The sequence below is a fragment of the Pogona vitticeps genome, chromosome 6 (genome assembly GCF_051106095.1).
Source record: "Pogona vitticeps strain Pit_001003342236 chromosome 6, PviZW2.1, whole genome shotgun sequence".
NCBI lineage: Eukaryota > Metazoa > Chordata > Lepidosauria > Squamata > Agamidae > Pogona > Pogona vitticeps.
Window position 1 is genome coordinate 114,341,879 of NC_135788.1, and position 19,231 is coordinate 114,361,109.

Below are 19,231 nucleotides of genomic sequence, written 5' to 3' on the forward strand. Positions count from 1 at the left end.
GTCACGCTCGCAACATGCGACCGAGCACAACAGCCCCACGAGTGTGACACGCCCACAGTGCTCATGTGGGGTTGTCCTTGCCCCCACACACATGGAGCTCGGTCCCCCCCAGCTGGTCCGCAGCCCCAAAAAGGTTGTGGATGGCTGTTTTAGACCATGTGTATCTGTCCCTACTCTTAACCACATCAGTTAAATCAAGTGTTACGGCCTGTTCTCCAACTGGAGAAAAATCGGCCAGTGTTCTCTTCAATATTGACATTTCACATCACTTCACTTCTGGAAACTACGGTGGCCATCCAATGGGGTATCACTTGCACTTTGCCATGCCCCTGATCATGTGACTTGGAAATGTTAGGAAGTTGGGGAAAATTCCTCTATGGCCAGCCGAGCCTGTGGCCAACTAATGGAGTTTCCAGGGTTAAATATGCCTAGCCTATCCTCTCCCAACATTTTAGCCTCACCCCTTCCTCAATAGTTTTGTCACCTTTCCACAGACGAAGATGACAAATCAGAAGAAGGAGAGCCTCTTCTGCCATTGAAGACTCTCCACATAAGCTGGGACCCAGAAAAATCGATATCCTTCCAAATTCTTGTGTAGGCATTATCATTACATCCAAATGAGTTCAATTAAAAGCTATAGCTTCTCTCTTCTGATTTTTCATGTCCAACAGAAGGTGGCCAGTCATGAATTGGACAGGGCAGAGGTGGAGCAGGAAGCTCCATCTCCCTGCCCTGCTTTGGATGCCTGAAGCGAAAGAGATCAAATATACAAAATGAGCCAAATAGCCTTAAGTCTGTGCTGTCAAAAGGCTAATTTAGGCAAGTGCAGTCCTTGAACTGAAATACCCTTCTTCCTTCCTCTTTTCACTCACCCTTTGTGAACATAAGAAATCTATATGCCTCAGGGGGCTCCTTTGACATCTCCAGAATGGTTTCACAAGTTTCCACATATGACTTGAGATAGTCTAAGAGATTTTCATCAGCATTTGGTAGCTACGTGAGCATGTTTCAATCTGTAGCTTCTGGTCACACCAAAGACTAGGAATTCTGAGGTATCCACAGGGAAATCTGACGAAGGAAAGAGTAGAAGCCTAGGAAGAGCTGCCCTATAGAGGTTGGAGGCAAATCTGTTTGATTCATACTTTAATGTCAACTTTTCTAATGTAATACTTCTGGACCACCCACTACATTGGTTTATCCTGTGAAATTTGCACTTTCCCACTTTTTGCAACAAATTTGCACTTTCCCACTTTTTGCAACAAATTTCCACTTTTCTACTTTTTGCAAAAATTTCTCGAAGTATATATATAAACTTGGAGAAATTTGTTGCAAAAAGTAGGAAAGTGCTTTTATATATAAAACAAGCACCAGATAGGCATGGTATAAATCAAATAAATAAATAATAAATAAATAAATAAATAACTGCATATGGGTGTATAAGTTAAATAATTGAATCAACATTTAAAAAAAGAGATATAGGCACACCCATATCAGCTGAGAATGCAGTCAGGACCTCTAAGAGTCTCCATACAGAAGGGAAGCAGAAGCCAGAGCTGTATGGCATCTTTTTTAAAAATAGAATTCTTTAGCATCAAGTGGGGTGCCTTTAATAGTCAAAAATAGCTGCCAATCTCAGACCTGGCAGTGGTGATCCAGTTGTGATTTTTTTCACTACTTAAGCCGTACTCCATCCCAAGGGTTTCTCCAGGAAAAAAGGAAGACCTAAAGAACCTCAGAATCAAAAAGTTAGAGTTACGGGAATGATAGGAAGCTTTTCCCTAGTTTAAATTAAAATTTTCCAGAAATTGATCCAGGTTGCATATGCATAAATTTGCACCAGCAGGGTTTTGCATTCTGAATGGCTATTCACCATGATGTCTTATGAGAACTGGTGATGTGTGTGCCAGACTTAGTGTACTGGTATGACAGTTCCCACAAACAAAAATTAAAAAATTAAGGATTAATTACATCTAATTCGGGTGCCCCCATGGGAGTGCAATGGGCTAGAGCAGCATTTTCTCATCTCTGTCCCTTCCTCAGTGTATAACTTTGGATTTTTTCCTCTGCAGACATGAGAAGATAAATCTTGGATTAAATGTTGAGCCCACGACATGTTAAAATATTTAGTAGATAGACGTGTCTATTCCTCAAGGAGTTTATTGTGTGAAATCTAGCAGGAGGAGACAACAGAGGGAGAAAGAAGGGGAAATATGAGGTGCCCACACCAAGGAAGTTAAGGTCAGACCACTGTCGATAGTTAAAAGTCAAGAGAATGAGGAAATGAGCTGGCATTATGAAGCTTTTCAAATTGCTTAAAGTGTTACATTGAACAGATGAATAAGACCCTTGATTAGGTCCAAATCAAGGAAGGGAACCCCAGGTGATTAATTCTTATTTATGCACATCAAAATTGCTGAGGAATAGGGTTGAAATACGCAACATTTTAAGTAGTGAAGCACTTTTAATACGGCATAAATACCGTATTTTTTGCACCATAAGACACACTTTTTTCCCACAAAACAGGGGGGTGGAAAGTCTGTGTGTCTTATGGAGCAAAGAAAAGAGATTATATTTTCCTGTTTTCTTCTCCTAAAAAATTGGTGCGTCTTATGGAAAGGTGCGTCTTATGGAGCGAAAAATACGGGTAAATGGAAATCCTTACTCCCCCTATACAGTATCTCCGTTATGTCCCTTTTTTAAACTTCCTAAATTTAAATTTCAAGACAAATATGTATAGTTTAAATATCAAAAGGAAATTGGAATCTATAAGATTAGAGACCTATTTATACAGGGGAAACCAAGTTCAATTGGATAGTTAAAAGAAAAAACACTCCAATAAAAAGTAATTGACGGGAAAGGACGGAAATATTGACAGACGTACGGTTATAGTGTATGAGATTAAATGGTGGAATGTGATTGTATATGCATCAGGCTATAGGTCTTGTATGTAAGTTACATTGTTTTGTCTTCATATCCTAGAGGACTGCCATTAACATTAAAAAGGTTTTTTCCTCACCTCCCTGTAAGGGACGTGGAGTCAAAAGACTGGTTTTCTCAATACCTCTTTCCTCGCTCAAATAAAGGTCAGCACGCTGCCCTTTCTCAAATTTAGATGGCCAGCAATATGAGCACCTATCTAAGAGTTTGGCCCAGGGGATTATGCAAACATTGAAGGTGTTGGACCAGGATATCCTTGAACCTTTTAGCTCACCTTGGTCTTGCGCCATGTCTGGCCAAGGACTATAAAGGAGATGCCTAAGAAAAAGAAAGAGTACTTCCAGCTCAACTGTCCACCACATCTGCCCACTCCGGAGAAGAGGATCACAAGGTGAGTGCTTGAAGGGACTGTTGTGGATTCTGCTGAGAGGCTTCTTTAATGTTCTATGGAGGGTAGAGACCAACATGTTCCCAAGGGCTTAAGAGAGAGTGGAGAGTAAAGGCTTATTAACAAAGGGTTTGTCAGAAACATGGCAGAGAGGAATGCTTGGAGAGAGCAACCATGATTGATAATGCTCTCACCAAGCAAGTGGGATATTGGCCCAAGAGAAGAGACGAAATGGGAATTATTAAGGACCTTGAATAATTGGGTGCAGGGGAAAACTGCCAGTTAATTGGCACATTGGAGAACAATGGACTGAGGTGGTGGATGAACCTGAGAAATATTTCAGTCCTGTTCTGATATGAACATAACATATGTCTAAAACTCTGAATATGCAGAAGAGATTTTAGAATATGGCTGCAATTTCCTGGAAAAAGCACCACACTATTTAATTATTTTTTAATAACTTTTAGCTTTTTTGGAGTGAGAGTTTTCTGTTACAGGGCATACAGATAAAAGAGGCTCATATAAAACAGCATCAGCTCAACTAATTGACTTTTCTACTCAAATATAGTAGAACATCATAATTAAAGATGGAGGTGCTTCACCATGAATGCTATCTAATTTATTCTTTTGCCCACGAGAGGAAATATACAAAGATACACAGATGAACTTTTTCATGTTTTAAAGAACTAAGATGGATCTGCGTTCCACACAAACAGCACCCGTTTTCCTTGTGAAAAAGAAATTTCTGCTATGGAAGAATATGATACCTCAGAATTCACATGTCCTCAGCTGCTATTTGCCTTGGCAAATAGCAGCTGTGGAAGGGTTTACAGAACTGCTGGGACTTTAACCTGACCAGTCTACTTTTCAAAACATTCTTCTCCAACCGAATGCTTTTCTTCTCTTTCTTTTGCTTCAGTTCTTTGAATTCTCCAGCCATGTTATGGGAACAACTAGCAAAGCTATTTTAAACCTGCATTTTTATTTTTAATTGATCTTCCTTGTTCTTTTGAAATTCAAACGTGGAAGCAAAAATATAGCGCTATCATTGTAACAGTCAGGAAACACTGCATTTTTCTACCTCGCTTGACCAGATCAGATAAATGCAATCAAAAAAATTGACCTCTTGAATTAACTGTACGTTTTCCCCTAAAAAGGTCAACCAGAAAATGGCAATCTTCACCAATTTCATCCTTTGCATTCTTGGAATCATCTTCACTAATCCTTTCTTGGGAGGTGAGTTTTTAAAATCAATATTAATATTGTATGCATAATAAATCTGAACTGGTGGAGGGTTCAGTTAGTTGGACCATGAAGGACAGGGACCTTGATTCTTCATAGTCCAAGAGTGCTCCCCAAAACAGGGACTGTTGACTATTTCAAATCAAGAAAACCCAGGGATATGTCAGAATTGACTTGAGGGCCCATTATCAGCCCATATGGACATGATGCAGCAAAAGAATTCGAGGCAATAGCTATCATGATCTGGTACAAGCAGCTTGGAAACTGGCATCATAAAATAACTATGTGAACTGTTCACATTTGTTCCTTCACAACTTGTCCTTGACACCAAAAGGTTTAATTCTTGCTTTTGGACAATGTTCAAGTTAGCTAGGGAGCAGACTGGCTGGAGGACCCAAAGGTTGCAAGTTCTATTCCCCACTGTGTCTCCTTGGGAGAAGAGCCACCCTGTGTAGCCTTGAGTAAGCTGCACAGGTGCTGGAGGAGACTCTTGAGAGCCCCCTGGACTGCAAAGAGAACAAACCTATCCATTTTGAAGGAAATCAACCCCGAGTGCTCACTGGAAGGACAGATCCTGAAGCTGAGGCTCCAATCCTTTAGCCATCTCATGAGAAGAGAAGACTCCCTGGAAGAGACCCAGATGTTGGGAAAGTGTGAAGGCAAGAGGAGAAGGGGACGACAAAGGACGAGATGGATGGACAGTGTCATCAAAGCAACCAATATTAATTTGACCCAACTCTGGGAGGCAGTGGAGGACAAGAGGGCCTGGCGTGCTCTGGTCCATGGGGTCATGAAGAGTCGGACATGACTTAACGACTAAACAACAAAGTTGTACAGTCCCAGGGTGCTCCGAAAAGAAGGAAATCATAAACCACTTTGGAGTACTCAATACCTAGGAAGCCCTATGTTTTCATTCAGAGAACATGTTCCTACCAATATATGTTGGTACCCTGCCTCACATGCACATATACACAAACCGTAAAGCCCAGATTAAGAATGCTGCACGCTAAACAGAGAACTCCACTTTTCATTACCAGGAATTTCTGGGAAAGATGCCTGAAAAAACATCTAGCAGAACAAAAGGCAAACTATTTTTCTTGCTGAGAGGATGTCCCATCAAAAAAAGGGGTTTGGCCAACCGTCATCTTAACTTTGTAGCAGTGCTATCAAATTTGACACCACACGGCACATAATTTTACCATAACTTAATCCAGGGAAGGTACAATCAACAAACAAAAACTGCAGGTGACGAAAGTGTTCTGGAGCAGTAAAAAACTAGGACGAAAACAACAAAAAGAAGTAAAAAGCCAGAAAGTCAATGGGAAACTTTAGCCAGTGAGACCTTGTGCAAAATATCTTTCTGGATTTTAAATAATGTCATCAGTTGGAATCTGTATCCCATCCAAACCTTGTTCAGAAGTGAAAGTTCTACTGATTCTAAAACCCTTCCACTACAGGAAAGTGGAATTTTAAAGATTGTATTAAAAGCTAGATCAGTGTTCTCCTGCTCTGCATTCATTTTCTTTTTTCTTCTTTTTTTACATCGTCTTCCCTCTCCACAGCTGAGGCCGACACCTGCGCCAGGGAATGGCTTCAAAACCAGGGCAACTGCTATGCATATTTTGATCATCAGCTGTCATGGCAAGAGGCTGAGGTAAGAAGCCTTTCTTAGCACCCCAACTTTGATGTAAGGCATGATCAGCTGTATAGTTCCATGAGGAAAAAAAATAAGCACAGTGGTGCGAATGGAGGAGAGACTAGTTACTGAACGTGAGCTGAAATGAACTGGAAATTGTAAAAAAAAAAAAATTACCTCAGACCCGATTTTCCTTGTCAAAGTTCAGCATGGCAATGTTTTCTTCTAATTCTTTTCTCATCTTACCTAATACAAATGTATTCCTACTATAAGTAATATTACTAGTTACGCATTAAGGTTCTAATGGAATTTAATTCCATTTGTAACTTAACTCTATTTTAACTCTTCTGTTGTTTAATAATGTTGTAAGCAGTTCTGGGAGAAAGACATAATACAACTAGATAAAATAAATGAATATAAATATATGACTGCACCTGAGCTGTGATATGTAAAAAAAAAACATAGTTTTTGAACATTTACTTCACAGATGAGTAATGTAATCTTACAATTCACCATTAAACTCAAATTTTGGAAGCTTCCATTTCTGCACCAACACTGTTCTCTCTGTAATAACATTCCAATATTCCTCTTGTTTTCTCCATTTTCAGATTGAGTGCCAGAGCTACGGGCGAGGAGCCCACCTTGCCTCTGTCCTTACAAAAGCAGAGACACTTCTGGTGGCTGAACACATCGCCACCTACCAGAAACAACCAAGTAATGTCTGGATTGGGCTCCATGATGTCCGTCAGGTGAGCCTCTTTCCCTCCCTCCGCTCCAGCAAATCATCTGGAGATCTGGCCTTCATTCCATCATCCCTCCGGCTCTACTCAGGTGTTATGAATCCATGAATCACTCCCTCCGCTCCAGAAAGTCACCTCTGAAGTGTTCTAAGCTGTTTAGTAAAGCTTGGATATAGCTCTACTTCAACTTGGGTGTTATGAATACCTGTATATTCCCCATAGGGAATAATTAGTGTCCCATTCACCTCTGTCTCCAGTTTCATCATCTTCCTGTTAATGGAGAGTGATGGGTCTGAAAACCAAGTGATTGGTCTGAAGACCGAGCTCCACTTCCCTTTAAAGTTCTTTCATGTGAGCCGGGAGCCTGGAGAATCCAGATCCTAACTCGTGGTGGGAGTGTTCATGGATGGTGATAAAGGAATGGAAGGATGATAAAAGTTAAAATGAAGGGATTGGTCTAGATTGCTCCATCCTACCTAAGAGTGAATATATAAAAATTCATTAAAAAGAAATCAATCTAGAAATCCCACATGCTTTGCCCTTGTTTTTCCACAAGAGTCAACCAGCCCCTCGCTGCCACAATTACCCCCAACTCCCCATGCCCCAATTTCTCCAATTAGCCTTTTTCTCAACAAGACCATTTATTTTGTGTCCCGTACGCAGACCAGGAAATGGAGGTGGGCTGATGAGTCCACCTACAACTACAAGGCCTGGATGATCGGTCAGCCAGACAACTATGGCCAGAATGAGCACTGTGTGGAACTGGTGTTTTATACAGGTACGCGATCTCTGAGGATGGAGACAGGCAGGATCTCAGAGAGTATTCAGAAGGGTTTGACCATTCCCTTTCCTCTGGGGGGCAGCTCTGGGACTGTGCAGCTTGCCCAAGGCCACACGGGCTGACTCTCATGGGATGTCCAGAGGGGTATTGAACTCCAAGTTCTGGCTCTTCATCCGGATACCTAACTCATTGAGACTTCCAGTCAGCACTTTTGGACCCTATTACATCATGACTTTTTTTTTTCTTTTAGGTCACTATTTGTATGATAAATTGGTAGACTCAGATAGGGAAAAGTTAGGTTAGCATGACCGACTATTAAAAATGATACCAGAAACCAGCAGTAAATCTGGACTAATTTGCCTTCTCCCCCCCCCCCATGTGTCTCTCCCTTCTTTTTCCAATCTCCCCCTCGAAACCACACTCACTTGGGCAGGAAAGAAAGCAAGGAGTGTTAATACTGGGCATGTATTTGGTGTTTTAGGTTTCACACGGTGGAACGATGCGGAGTGCAAGAAACGGAACGCCTACATCTGCAAGCATGAACTCTGAAGACGCTGGTTGCACCCGGGGATGCCTGCTGGGATAATGGATTGGTGGACATCCCTCCCTTTAATAACATTACCTCCTCCTCCATCTTGCAAATTGGAAGACCAACTTCTATCCATCCTTCTCTAAATACAATTTCTGAAAAGTTTCTGCTCTAGCCTTCTCCTTCTCTTGTACTGTTTTTTTTTGGATGAACAGGGTAATATTAATAAACATTTTCTGATGCATATATTTATTGGTATGTTGCTCTTTGTTTCACCCGCTGTTTTCTGGCAATGACTGGCTGCCAAAAAGACAGCCAGAGCCTTATTTCACACCTTCAGCAATTGGGGAAGAAGAGAGGATTTCCCTCTATTCCACAGTTACCAAAGGGGCTTGTTGTCACTGTTGGTATGGCTTAAATCCTGTTGCTTAGCAAGAGAATAGTCATGACCTTCTCTCTGTTTCTGGCTGCTAAATAAGGAACATTTGTCATGACTCTCAGAGGAGTGTTTGAGTGCACCAAGCAAGAGGATGCACACCCTCAAAAAATGAAAATGGGATTCTCTGTTTACCATGGAGGAATGTTGCAAGTCACAAATCTTCTCACACGAAGTAACAGGATTTCAGACATGGTCAAACTAAACACTTCTCCAAAGGAGGATTTGGTTGCAGAGTGAATATGTTTTAAGATCAGGTGACCTGGAGGTTTGAGTAAGCTTGCCAGGTGAGAAGCATCTTATTCCAAGATATTGCAAGGCAGAGAGCTGAGATGATAGGGATGGCACCAGGCAAACGCTGGGAGGAGGGGATGGAATAAATTGAGAAATGGAGGATGAGACCAGGTAAATGGACTCAGGACCCAGCCAGTGCTATTCCTGCAAATGGAAGAAGGTTCAAAACCAGCCCAGAAATCTTGTGCCACTATGCCAGTCTTTGAGCAGCAAGGATCACAAGTCACAGTGCTAGAGTGTGCCACCTCTACGAATAGAAAGATGAGTCCAAAATCATGCATTCATGCCCTCTCTTCCAAGACCCTGCCCCTTGCCCATGCCTTATTGGCATGCTGATGATGTTTGCACAATGCACACACTACCGACTTTACGTTGAGCCAACAAGACTAAGTATTTCCTTGGAAAAAAGGTAGAGATGAGCAACCAGCCTTTAAAGCCTACTAACACACAACGATCCAATTTTTATTCCTCTTTTCCTTTAGCTTTGACTCCCCATCTCGGGATCTGAGATAGGGAAGCAATTCTTCAGACATCATCCTATGGGGCTGACTTGGTCTTTCACAGAAACCCCAAGGTCCAGCCATATTGGGCAACACTTCTTGAAGAAACATGGAGTGTAACATCCATTGGAAATTGCACTGCATGCCATGTCCAGGTTGTAGTTGCATGAGTGAGGAGACAACCCATTGAAAGCAACATTGCCTTCTGTATAAACGGCATCCAGTGATAACTACATGTGCAACTGAGCGTTGCACACACAGGAACACTGATGAGGACTCTGCCCTGACTGTTTATGCATGAAGGAGGAGAGTGATTTGGGAATGTATGATTCTTCAACAGTGATGCTTGATAAAGATTGAGAGACTTTGATAGGGAATGGAAGATGCTGATGGCAATAGACGTTAGTGAGAGAGGAGAAGGAAAGTAATGAAGAAAAGGTTACAGGAAGAACACAAGGTACATCCATGGATGGTTTGGTGGATCCTCATGCTACCCATCAAAGATTCAATGTGGCTATTCCTTCCCTATTATAGAGCTCTTAAGTTTGCTTAAAGGTAGTCTGGATATGTCAGGCCCATGCTTTTGTTGGAAGAAAAGATGGAAGGACTAGCCAGAAAAGCTAGAGGATTTACTACTGAAGGATGTTATTGTCTGGAGCAGTGGTGGCTGGTGACTTCCATTGCTGGGAGGCTGCGAATTCACTTGAGGTTTTATTTTTCTCTTTATATGAGCTGTCCGAGGTGCCAAACTCCATCCTAAACCAAAAGAGATTCAGCACCTAGGATAACTCTTGCAAAACTGAAGGCAAAATTCTAACTGAAGTCACCAGCTCCACTGATCTGAACCTCGCCCTACTTCGATGGATGAAGCTCGACAATTACCCAATAAATGGCTTGGTTGGAATCCCTCATAGTCACAGCAGAGCGATGGGTATGGGCAAGAAGGGGAGAGAGAAAGATAGACGTCTCACAGATGGATGGAGGTCAATCCATTGCGCAGTGATCGTGGATTGGAAAGAAAGTCTCTGTGTCTCCAAATTATGAGTGGACAGAAAGTACAGTGGGACATTATCTATCAGTAAAAGATAGTTCTACTAGATCTTCCAACTCCCCAAAAGATAGCAATGTTTACATCAAAACTAGATTGCTCAAATCCAGGTTCCCAATGTGGTGAAGTGGATAGAATAATGGAATAGACTCAGGAGACCACGTCTGGAATCCCCACGGCCATGTATAATCACTGAAGGAATGGGAACTTGTAAAACCACTTACCTTAAAAGCCCTGTTAGTGTTATTATACTTCTGTCCCAGCTTGAAAGCACAGAACAAAAACAATAGGAATCAATGTTCCATAATTTCTCAAATCAGAATTATGTCCATGTTTACAGACCATCCCATTTTGTGCCTCATTATGAGGTTCAATATATCATTGGCTCCACTCATTCAGCCCCTGTTTTCCATCTAATCCCAGTTGCTGAACGTTGGTGTTCCAGTGAGAGATCAAGTCAGTCCTTCTCTCTGAGGACAGAGCACTAGTTGATGTCTGAGGAATAGTTTTCCTTCCCCAAATGCCCAGATAGCGTGCTAGGGACAGGAACCAACTTTCTCTGAGCCTTTTCCCAGTGGAACCCCCTCAGAGACCAGGACTTGCTCTTTCAAAGTGAGGAAGAAGCCCTTGAAAAGCATCCTGCACAGATTTATAACCATTGTGGGTGTAGAGGATGGTTTGCTGCTTTCAGTAGATCTGCCACCATTTCCCAATGAACCAAACCACAAAATGAAGTCTTGACACGCCTCAGAAACATACCTGGTAGTCCTGGCCAAACCTTGGCGAGGCTATGAGATTTAATTCACCTATGGGTCCCTTAAAAGCATCTGCCAGACCAGAAATCCTCTTAACATGTTTTATTTAAAACAAGTAAAGAAAAGGAAGGTCAAACAAAATAGAAATTGCATCTGGCAAAGCCAGACGTTGAGTGGTTGCAAGGCTATGGGAAACAGTCACAAAAATCAAAGAATAAGCTTCTGGAAAAATAAGTAAAATTATGTAAACAGGAAACAAACTCAGATCTTTGGCAAAATATTAACAGGCAATGAACTCAAGCAAGATAACGGCACACTAGCAAAAACAAGGAAAGCTATTCTGTCACAAGAACCGAAATCTGCTCTCTCACACTCCCCAGTCCCATGACAGCTCAGCTATTTACCAATTCCTCCATCATTTATGTTCTCCATCTGTGTTGTTCTCCCCCACTCTATCTCCTAAGAGAGTTCTTAAAGTTTTCCTGAAGTCTTTGGCTCTGTAGTTCAAAGACTCCAAGGTGTGGATTCAAGAGACACAGATCTACGATACAGATCTGGGTGAATTCATTGAAACATTTAGGTGTTAATCATTTTCCACCAGGCTATCATAACCTGCTCAACATTTGGCTTGCCCCAATTAACATATAACAAAGGTCCTGCTTTCCAGGCAGGCAGCCTGGAGTCTCCTCGATCCTCTGATCTCCACATCTGGTCTTGTGTTATGTGAATTTAAGTTAACATAAGACACTAACATTTATACAAGGAATCAAAATCACCACTGTTCAGGAATCCCCTCTATCTCTCCCCAGAGAGCCAAATCTCAGAGTGAAGGAGGAAATTGGATTGTCACGTGCTAGGATGTTTGGAAGAATGGCTGCTTATCTCCACGTTTTCCACAAAAAGGACTTAGCCTTGCTGGCTTAATGTAAAGTTGGCTGAGCTTGCATTATGCAGACATCAGCATACCAATGTGGCAGAAGTGAGGGGGGGAAGACTTCGGAGAGAGGGGTCTAGCACATGGCTTTGGACTCATCATTTCATTTGTAGAGGTGGAGCGCTCAAGTGCTGTGACTTGTGATCCTTGCTGCTCAAACCCTGGAAGTGTGATCTCTGGGCTGGTGTTGAGGTTTTTCCCAACTGCAGAAATAGCATTGCCTGGGATCTGGGGCCATTTACCTGGCCTGACCTCCATTTTCTCAGTGCCCCATGCCCCCATCCAACTCTTGTTCAATGACTTTCCAAGGGCCTACCCCATCATCTCAACTCTCACCCCTGAAATCTCACAGAATGGGGTGATACTCAGCTGGCAACATTCCTTGAACCTTCAGGTTACCCTCACCTGAAACATATTCGTTCTGCAACCAAACACGTTGGGAAAGGATTTAGTTTGCCCAGGGCTGAAATCCTGTTGCTTCATGTAGCTAACTTGGTACACTCAAGAACTCCTCTGAGAGCCATGCTGAATGTTCCTTATTTAGCAGTCAGAAATGGACTGAATTTTTAAAATTTTCTCATGCTAAGCATAAGGGACATGGTGGCGCTGCAGGCTAAACCACAGAAGCCTGTGCTGCAGGGTCAGAAGACCAAGCAGTTGTAAGATTGAATCCACGTGACGGAGTGAGCTCCCATCGCTTGTCCCAGCTCCTGCCAACCTAGCGGTTCAAAAGCATGCAAATGCGAGTAGATAAATAGGGACCACTTCAGTGGGAAGGTAAACAGCGTTCCGTGTCTAAGTCGCACTGGCCATGTGACCACGGAAGATTGTCTTCGGACAAACGCTGGCTCTGTGGCTTGGAAACGGGGATGAGCACCGCCCCCTAGAGTCGAACACGACTGGACAAAAATTGTCAAGGGGAACCTTTACCTTTTTAAGCATACCAACAGAAACATAAGCCCCTTTGGTAACTATAGAATAGAGGGAAAGTGGGCAGGCACAATGCCTTGTGCAGAGTTGGGTGACACTGCTCCAGCTGAAATGCTCCATTGCTGAAGGTGCCAAATAAGGCACCAACTACCTCCTCACCAGCCAGTCATTGCCAGAACCCAATGGGTGAAAATAAGATCAACATACCAATAAATATATGCATCAGAAAGTGTTTATTAACATGACCCTGTTCAACCACAAAAAAACAGTACAAGAGAAGCAGGAGAGCTGAGTAGAAATTCTTTAGAAAGGGTATTTTGAAAAGGATGGATAGAGATTGCAAGATGGAGGAGGAGGTGATGTTATCAGAGGGAGGGATGTCCACCAATCCAGTCTCCCAGCAGGCATCCATGGGTGCAACCAGCGTCTTCAGAGTTCATGCTTGCAGATGTAGGCGTTCCGTTTCTTGCACTCCGCATCGTTCCACTGTGTGAAACCTAAAATACAAAATACATGCCCAATAGTAATACTCCTTGCCTTCTTTCCTGCACAAGGGAGTGTGGTTTTGAGGTGGAGATTGGAAGAAATAAGGGGACGCATTGGGGGAAGGAGAACAAATTAGTTCAGATTTACTGCCACTTTCTGATATATTTTATAGTCAGTTATTCATAGGAGCACAAGGTAGCCTTCCTGTCTCTCCTTCTGCCATGTTATGCTTGTAACTGTTATGCGGAGATGATCCAGATGAGAGAATGTGACCAACCTAAAGCCACCTAGGGAGTGTCCCAGTTAGTGGGAAGGGCCACCTAGGTTTCCCACATGCCAGTCTACAGGTTTCCCACATGCCACCCCTACATCCCATTGGGTGCCAGAGGTGGCACTCTACATCAGAGAGAGGTGGGAAAGTATCACTTGTCTGAAACATGAATGCTGTAACTTGTACACCTGTCTCCAAACCAGCTGAGAAAGGTCAGGAAGTCATGGAGACCCACATGCCCCAGAGATCCTGCCTGTCTCCATCCTCAGAGATCGCGTACCTGTATAAAACACCAACTCCACACAGTGCTCATTCTGGCCATAGTTGTCTGGCTGACCGATCATCCAGGCCTTGTAGTTGTAGGTGGACTCATCAGCCCACCTCCATTTCCTGGTCTGGGTACGGGAGATAAAATAATTGCTCTTGTTAAGAAAAAGGCTAATTGCAGAAATTGGGGCATGGGGAGTTGGGGGTAATTGTGGCAGCGAGGGGCTGGTTGACTCTTGTGGAAAAACAAGGGCAAAGCATGTGGGATTTCTAGGTTGATTTCTTTTTAATGAATTTTTATATATTCACTCTTAAGTAGGATGGAGCAATCTAGACCAATCCCTTCATTTTAACTTTTATCATCCTTCCATTCCTTTATCACCATCCATGAACACTCCCACCACGAGTTAAGATCTGGATTCTCCAGGCTCCCAGCTCACATGAAAGAACTTTAAAGGGAAGTGGAGCTCGGTCTTCAGACCAATCACTTGGTTTTCAGACCCATCACTCTCCATTAACAGGAAGATGATGAAACTGGAGACAGAGGTGAATGGGACACTAATTATTCCCTATGGGGAATATACAGGTATTCATAACACCCAAGTTGAAGTAGAGCTATATCTAAGCTTTACTAAACAGCTTAGAACACTTCAGAGGTGACTCTCTGGAGCAGAGGAAGTGATTCATGGATTCATAACACCTGAGTAGAGCCAGAGGGATGATGGAATGAAGGCCAGATCTCCAGATGATTAGCTGGAGTGGAGGGAGGTAAAGAGGTTCACCTGACGGACATCATGGAGCCCAATCCAGACATTACTTGGTTGTTTTTGGTAAGTGGCGATGTGTTCAGCCACCAGAAGTGTCTCTGCCTTTGTAAGGACAGAGGCAAGGTGGGCTCCTCGCCCGTAGCTCTGGCACTCAATCTGAAAATGGAGAAAACAAGAGGAATATTGGAATGTTCTTACAGAGAGAACAGAGCTGGTACTTTTCAGAATCTGGGTCTTGTTGCTGCCCCGCAAGATAATGTTACAGACAGGTCCCTTGTGTTCAGAACGTAAAATATTTCAAAAATGGGTTTTCTTACAGCCCTCAGCCCTGGAGAAGTTATTTATGCATATTTATTTAGTTAGTTTAGTTGTATGCTGCCTTTCCCCCAGAGTTGAGGCCCATGGTGGCTTACCATATAATTAAACAACAAACGAATGAGTTAAAATACAATTGAGATGCAAATATGCAAGTGGAATTAATTATAATCTTGAAGTGCAATTAAAATTAAAATCCTTTCAAATCTCTTAGTAATACATCTTATTTGGAAGGGTGAAAAAATAATTGGAGGAAAATATCAGGAAACTGAACATTGGCAAGGAAATTTGGGTTTTAGGGAATTTCTTGAGAATTTCTGATTTCTTTCAATTCAAGTGCTATAACCGAGGTAACCCCTGTTCCATTTTCATCATTGTGTTTATTTCTCTGCTCCTAGATCCCTGATCTGTACCTCATGCATTACATCAAATCTGGGATGCAGGAAAAGGCTTTTTACCTCAGCCTCTTGCCATGAGAGCTGATGATCGAAATAGGCATAGCAGTTGCCCTGGTTTTGAAGCCATTCCCTGGCGCAGGTGTCGGCCTCAGCTGTGGAGAAGAAAGAGGATGAGAGAACAGAACAAAATAATGCAGAACAAGAAGCCAATGTAGTATTTAATGCGTTCTTTGAAATTCCATGTTCCTATGGTGGCATGGGCTTAGAATCTGTGACATTTTCCCTTCGGAGCAACGTTCAGATTTGATTCAAATTTGAACTGAAGACATTATTTACAGCCCAGAAACAAAAAAATTTGCCCAAGGTCCCACTGGCCACAGCTTCCCATCCTCCGGGCTGGGTGGCTTTTTGTTTCTTTTTGTAATGCTTGGCCTGCCTTGGTGACTGCTTCAGAATGCTTTCTTCACCTGCAGCTTCTACTTTGTTCACTAGGAAGAGTTATGGTGAAATTATGTGGCCTGTGGTGTCAAATCAGAGGAGATTGCTACAAAGCTAAGAGGATGGTTGACCAAAACCTTTCTTTCGGGCACATCCTCTCAGCAAGAAAAAAAAATAGCTCACCCCTTGTTGTGGTAGATATTTTCTCAGGAAAATCCTGCGATCAAACAGTGGCCTTCTTGATTTGGGCGGAACGTTCTTACTCTGTGTGCGAATATTTGTGAGCAAATGGCAGGGAAATTTTCAGCCCCTGACTGAAAACAAAGGACTTTGACTGACTTACATATCTTTCTCAAGCTTGTGTCCTTGCCCAGAAAGAAATACGTTCATGTCCAAGTTTTCCTGTCCACAGAGAGCTGCCTAGAAACAGTGTTAGCCTGGAGTATTTGACTGCCTGAGGTAAAAAAACAAAATGGCCCCCATCCCCATGCCATTTGGAGCTATGAGAACTGGCAGCTGAAAAAAAATTTCTGCACTGTGGATGTTCCCCATGGCACCTGAGGGAAACCAATTTATTCAAGATTTGTAGGATTGGCTGTATAGTAGACAGCTCTTTCCCACAACATGTTGCTATTTTAGTCATTCTGGTACATTGTTGGTTGACATACTATGTTGATGACACAGCTCTATAAATCCGGGACGAGTTTAGGCTAAATCTGCCCACTCAGAAACCATCCCCACCAACGAAATCTTGATGTGCAAGAGCTGTTTACTCATTATCTGTCTTGGCAGCTACTGACAAGATGCACCCATGCAGATTGTATCAGTTTTGGCTCTATTCCTCCAGTTTAGTCAGCAGAAATTCAGTCCTGGCTAGCTTTCAGAAAAGAACTATGGTTTTAAAAAGCAATTAAAAACACTGATGTTTCAGCAGGCCTTCCCTTCAGCCATTCCCTGATCTTTCCTCTTTCTCCTCTCCCCTCGTCTTTGTCCCTTTTCGTCTAAGTTTTCCCCATATTTAAAATTGTCTTAATTTTATTGTAATTGCACTTGTTGTAAGCCGCCTAGAGTGGCCTTAAGTGGCTAGATAGGCGGGATATAAATAAAATAAATAAAATAAATAAAATAAATAAAAATTTTCTGGCTGAGCTAACTGTTCCAAATGAGAGGCCAGAGCATTTACTTTCTGATGGATTTTTCACTCTGCCAACCTCCCTTTTTTATCCTTTTACTCTCCTGATTATAACTGAAGAACAACTCTAAGTAAAGATGCTTTTCTTTTATAATTAAACTACTTGTAGAGTGATTTTTATATGCAAAGGGCTAGTTCAATATTGATCCAAGGGGCTGGGTGAAAGCTGGGATTTTTAGCTATTCTCTTCCGGAATCCCCTGTGCAGAAGCTGTTTGTATTTTTGCATGTTACGCTCTGCTAACTAAAAACAAATTGACCAAAATTGGTAGCTGTTGAGGGAAATCACCTTGAGGGAACGGATGGGAGATCAAGATGCTGAGAAGGCCAAGGACAAAGTAGGTGAAGAGTCTCATCTTCTAGCTGACCTTTGAGAGGAAAAAAAAAACAGGAATTGCACAGAATGAATGTCATGCATCTAAACTGCACAGCGTAAACAAAGTGAACACCATGCAGATAATAACTTCAACTGCCTCTGATGCTTTCTATTAGAAGGAAAATTATAACACACTTTTCCAGTTTTGGGTACAAATTGGGGAGAAAGCCCAACCAACGCTTTGTTTTCATGCACCTAGGATATCAAAAGCAAAGATGTAACAGATAGCAAAAGCTAACAAGCCCTTTAAAACAGTGGTCCCCAACCTTGGGCCTCCAGATGTTCTTGGACTTCATCTCCCAGGAATCCTGGCCAGCAGAGCTGGTGATGAAGGCTTCTGGGAGGTGTAGTCCAAGGACATCTGGAGGCCCAAGGTTGGGGATCACTGCTTTAAAGAATCATCATTTCACACATTACATTCTAAGAAACTTGTGTGGGCTTCCAAATGTAGTTCTTGTTATTTGTTCTTCCACATTTAACCAATGGGGAAAGTTCAATATTCTTCTCAATTCTATTGTGCCTTGCTTTTGAAGTAAATCACCATTGTGCTTAGTAGCAGGGTGTTAAATATTTTGCATTTACCACTGCTTGCTATATTTTCAAATTTCCTGGATGACGAGCCCATCAGCCTGTCTGAAAGACTTTGAAAGCACTTACCAGCCTGCAGGAGCCAGCTACTCGAGACATCGGTTATCATCTTGGTTACTCAGCTTGTGATGTTCTTCTCTTCACTGGACAGAGACAGTGGGCAGATGAGCCAAGAGCGTCTCTGATGATCTTTCCTTTTTCTGGGCAACCGTTATATAGTCTCCCATGGAGATGTGGTGCAATACCAAGATGAGCAAAATACTTCAAGGAAATCCTGGTCCACCAATTTCAGTTTTTACATAATCGAGGGACAAACCAGAGGAAAGCAGCTTGTATCGCTTGGCCATCGGCGTTTCAGAAAGGGCATAGTGTGATCTTTCATTCCGGTAAGGAAAGGTGTGCTTTAAAAAAAAAACAGCATTTTAAATTTATATCTGTACAAGTAGGAAAGGGGGGGGGGATGTTCTTATTTCTTCCATAAATGTACTTATTCTTTTTCCTTTGTTTTATTGACTTTATGGCCTAGCTCAGTTCATTAAAAAAAAATTAAAAGCCTTTCACCCTGGCATGTCACTTTTTCTGTGTGAAATTCTTTTTGTGTGTAATTGGCCCAAATCCTGTTTGTCTATCACATTAGATTAAGTCCACTGAATCAACAGGGATTTGGTGAGTCAACTCCTCCATAAGTTCAGTTGATTCAAATGGGCCTACTTTAACTAAAAATTACTTTTTCATAGTAAGTCAAAGCTAGAGTAGGGCCATTGGAATTAATGGAACTTACAGAGAATTTGACTCACTAAATCCTTACTGATTCAATGGGCCTACTCTAGTGCAATTTGCTATGATAAGTAATGGGATTTTGACAAATATGTACAGTGGTGCCTCACTTGACAAAGTTAATTCGTTCCAGCAAAATCGCTGTAGAGCAAAAACATTGTCAAACGAAACGAAAAAACCCACTGAAACCCATTGAAAACCATTCAA

General features: G+C 42.2%; 2 protein-coding genes across 2 annotated transcripts; one reads left to right on the plus strand and one right to left on the minus strand.

Annotated features, from left to right (window-relative positions):
* The first annotated feature begins 3,499 nt into the window (after nucleotides 1–3,499).
* Nucleotides 3,500–12,188, plus strand: LOC110089577 (C-type lectin BpLec-like). Its single transcript, XM_078378249.1, has 5 exons — nucleotides 3,500–3,526; nucleotides 6,060–6,221; nucleotides 6,812–6,952; nucleotides 7,607–7,721; nucleotides 8,206–12,188. Exons 1-5 carry the CDS (start codon nucleotides 3,500–3,502, stop codon nucleotides 8,271–8,273), a joined length of 513 nt encoding a protein of 170 aa, XP_078234375.1. The 3' UTR covers nucleotides 8,274–12,188.
* LOC110089559 (C-type lectin BpLec) lies at nucleotides 8,502–18,346 on the minus strand. The gene is made up of 5 exons (XM_078378251.1): nucleotides 18,317–18,346; nucleotides 15,715–15,900; nucleotides 14,957–15,097; nucleotides 14,188–14,302; nucleotides 8,502–13,647 (listed from the first exon to the last, which is right to left on the minus strand). The coding sequence occupies exons 1-5, from the start codon at nucleotides 18,344–18,346 to the stop codon at nucleotides 13,580–13,582; spliced, it is 540 nt and encodes a 179-aa protein (XP_078234377.1). The 3' UTR covers nucleotides 8,502–13,579.
* Between the last annotated feature and the right edge of the window lie 885 nt (nucleotides 18,347–19,231).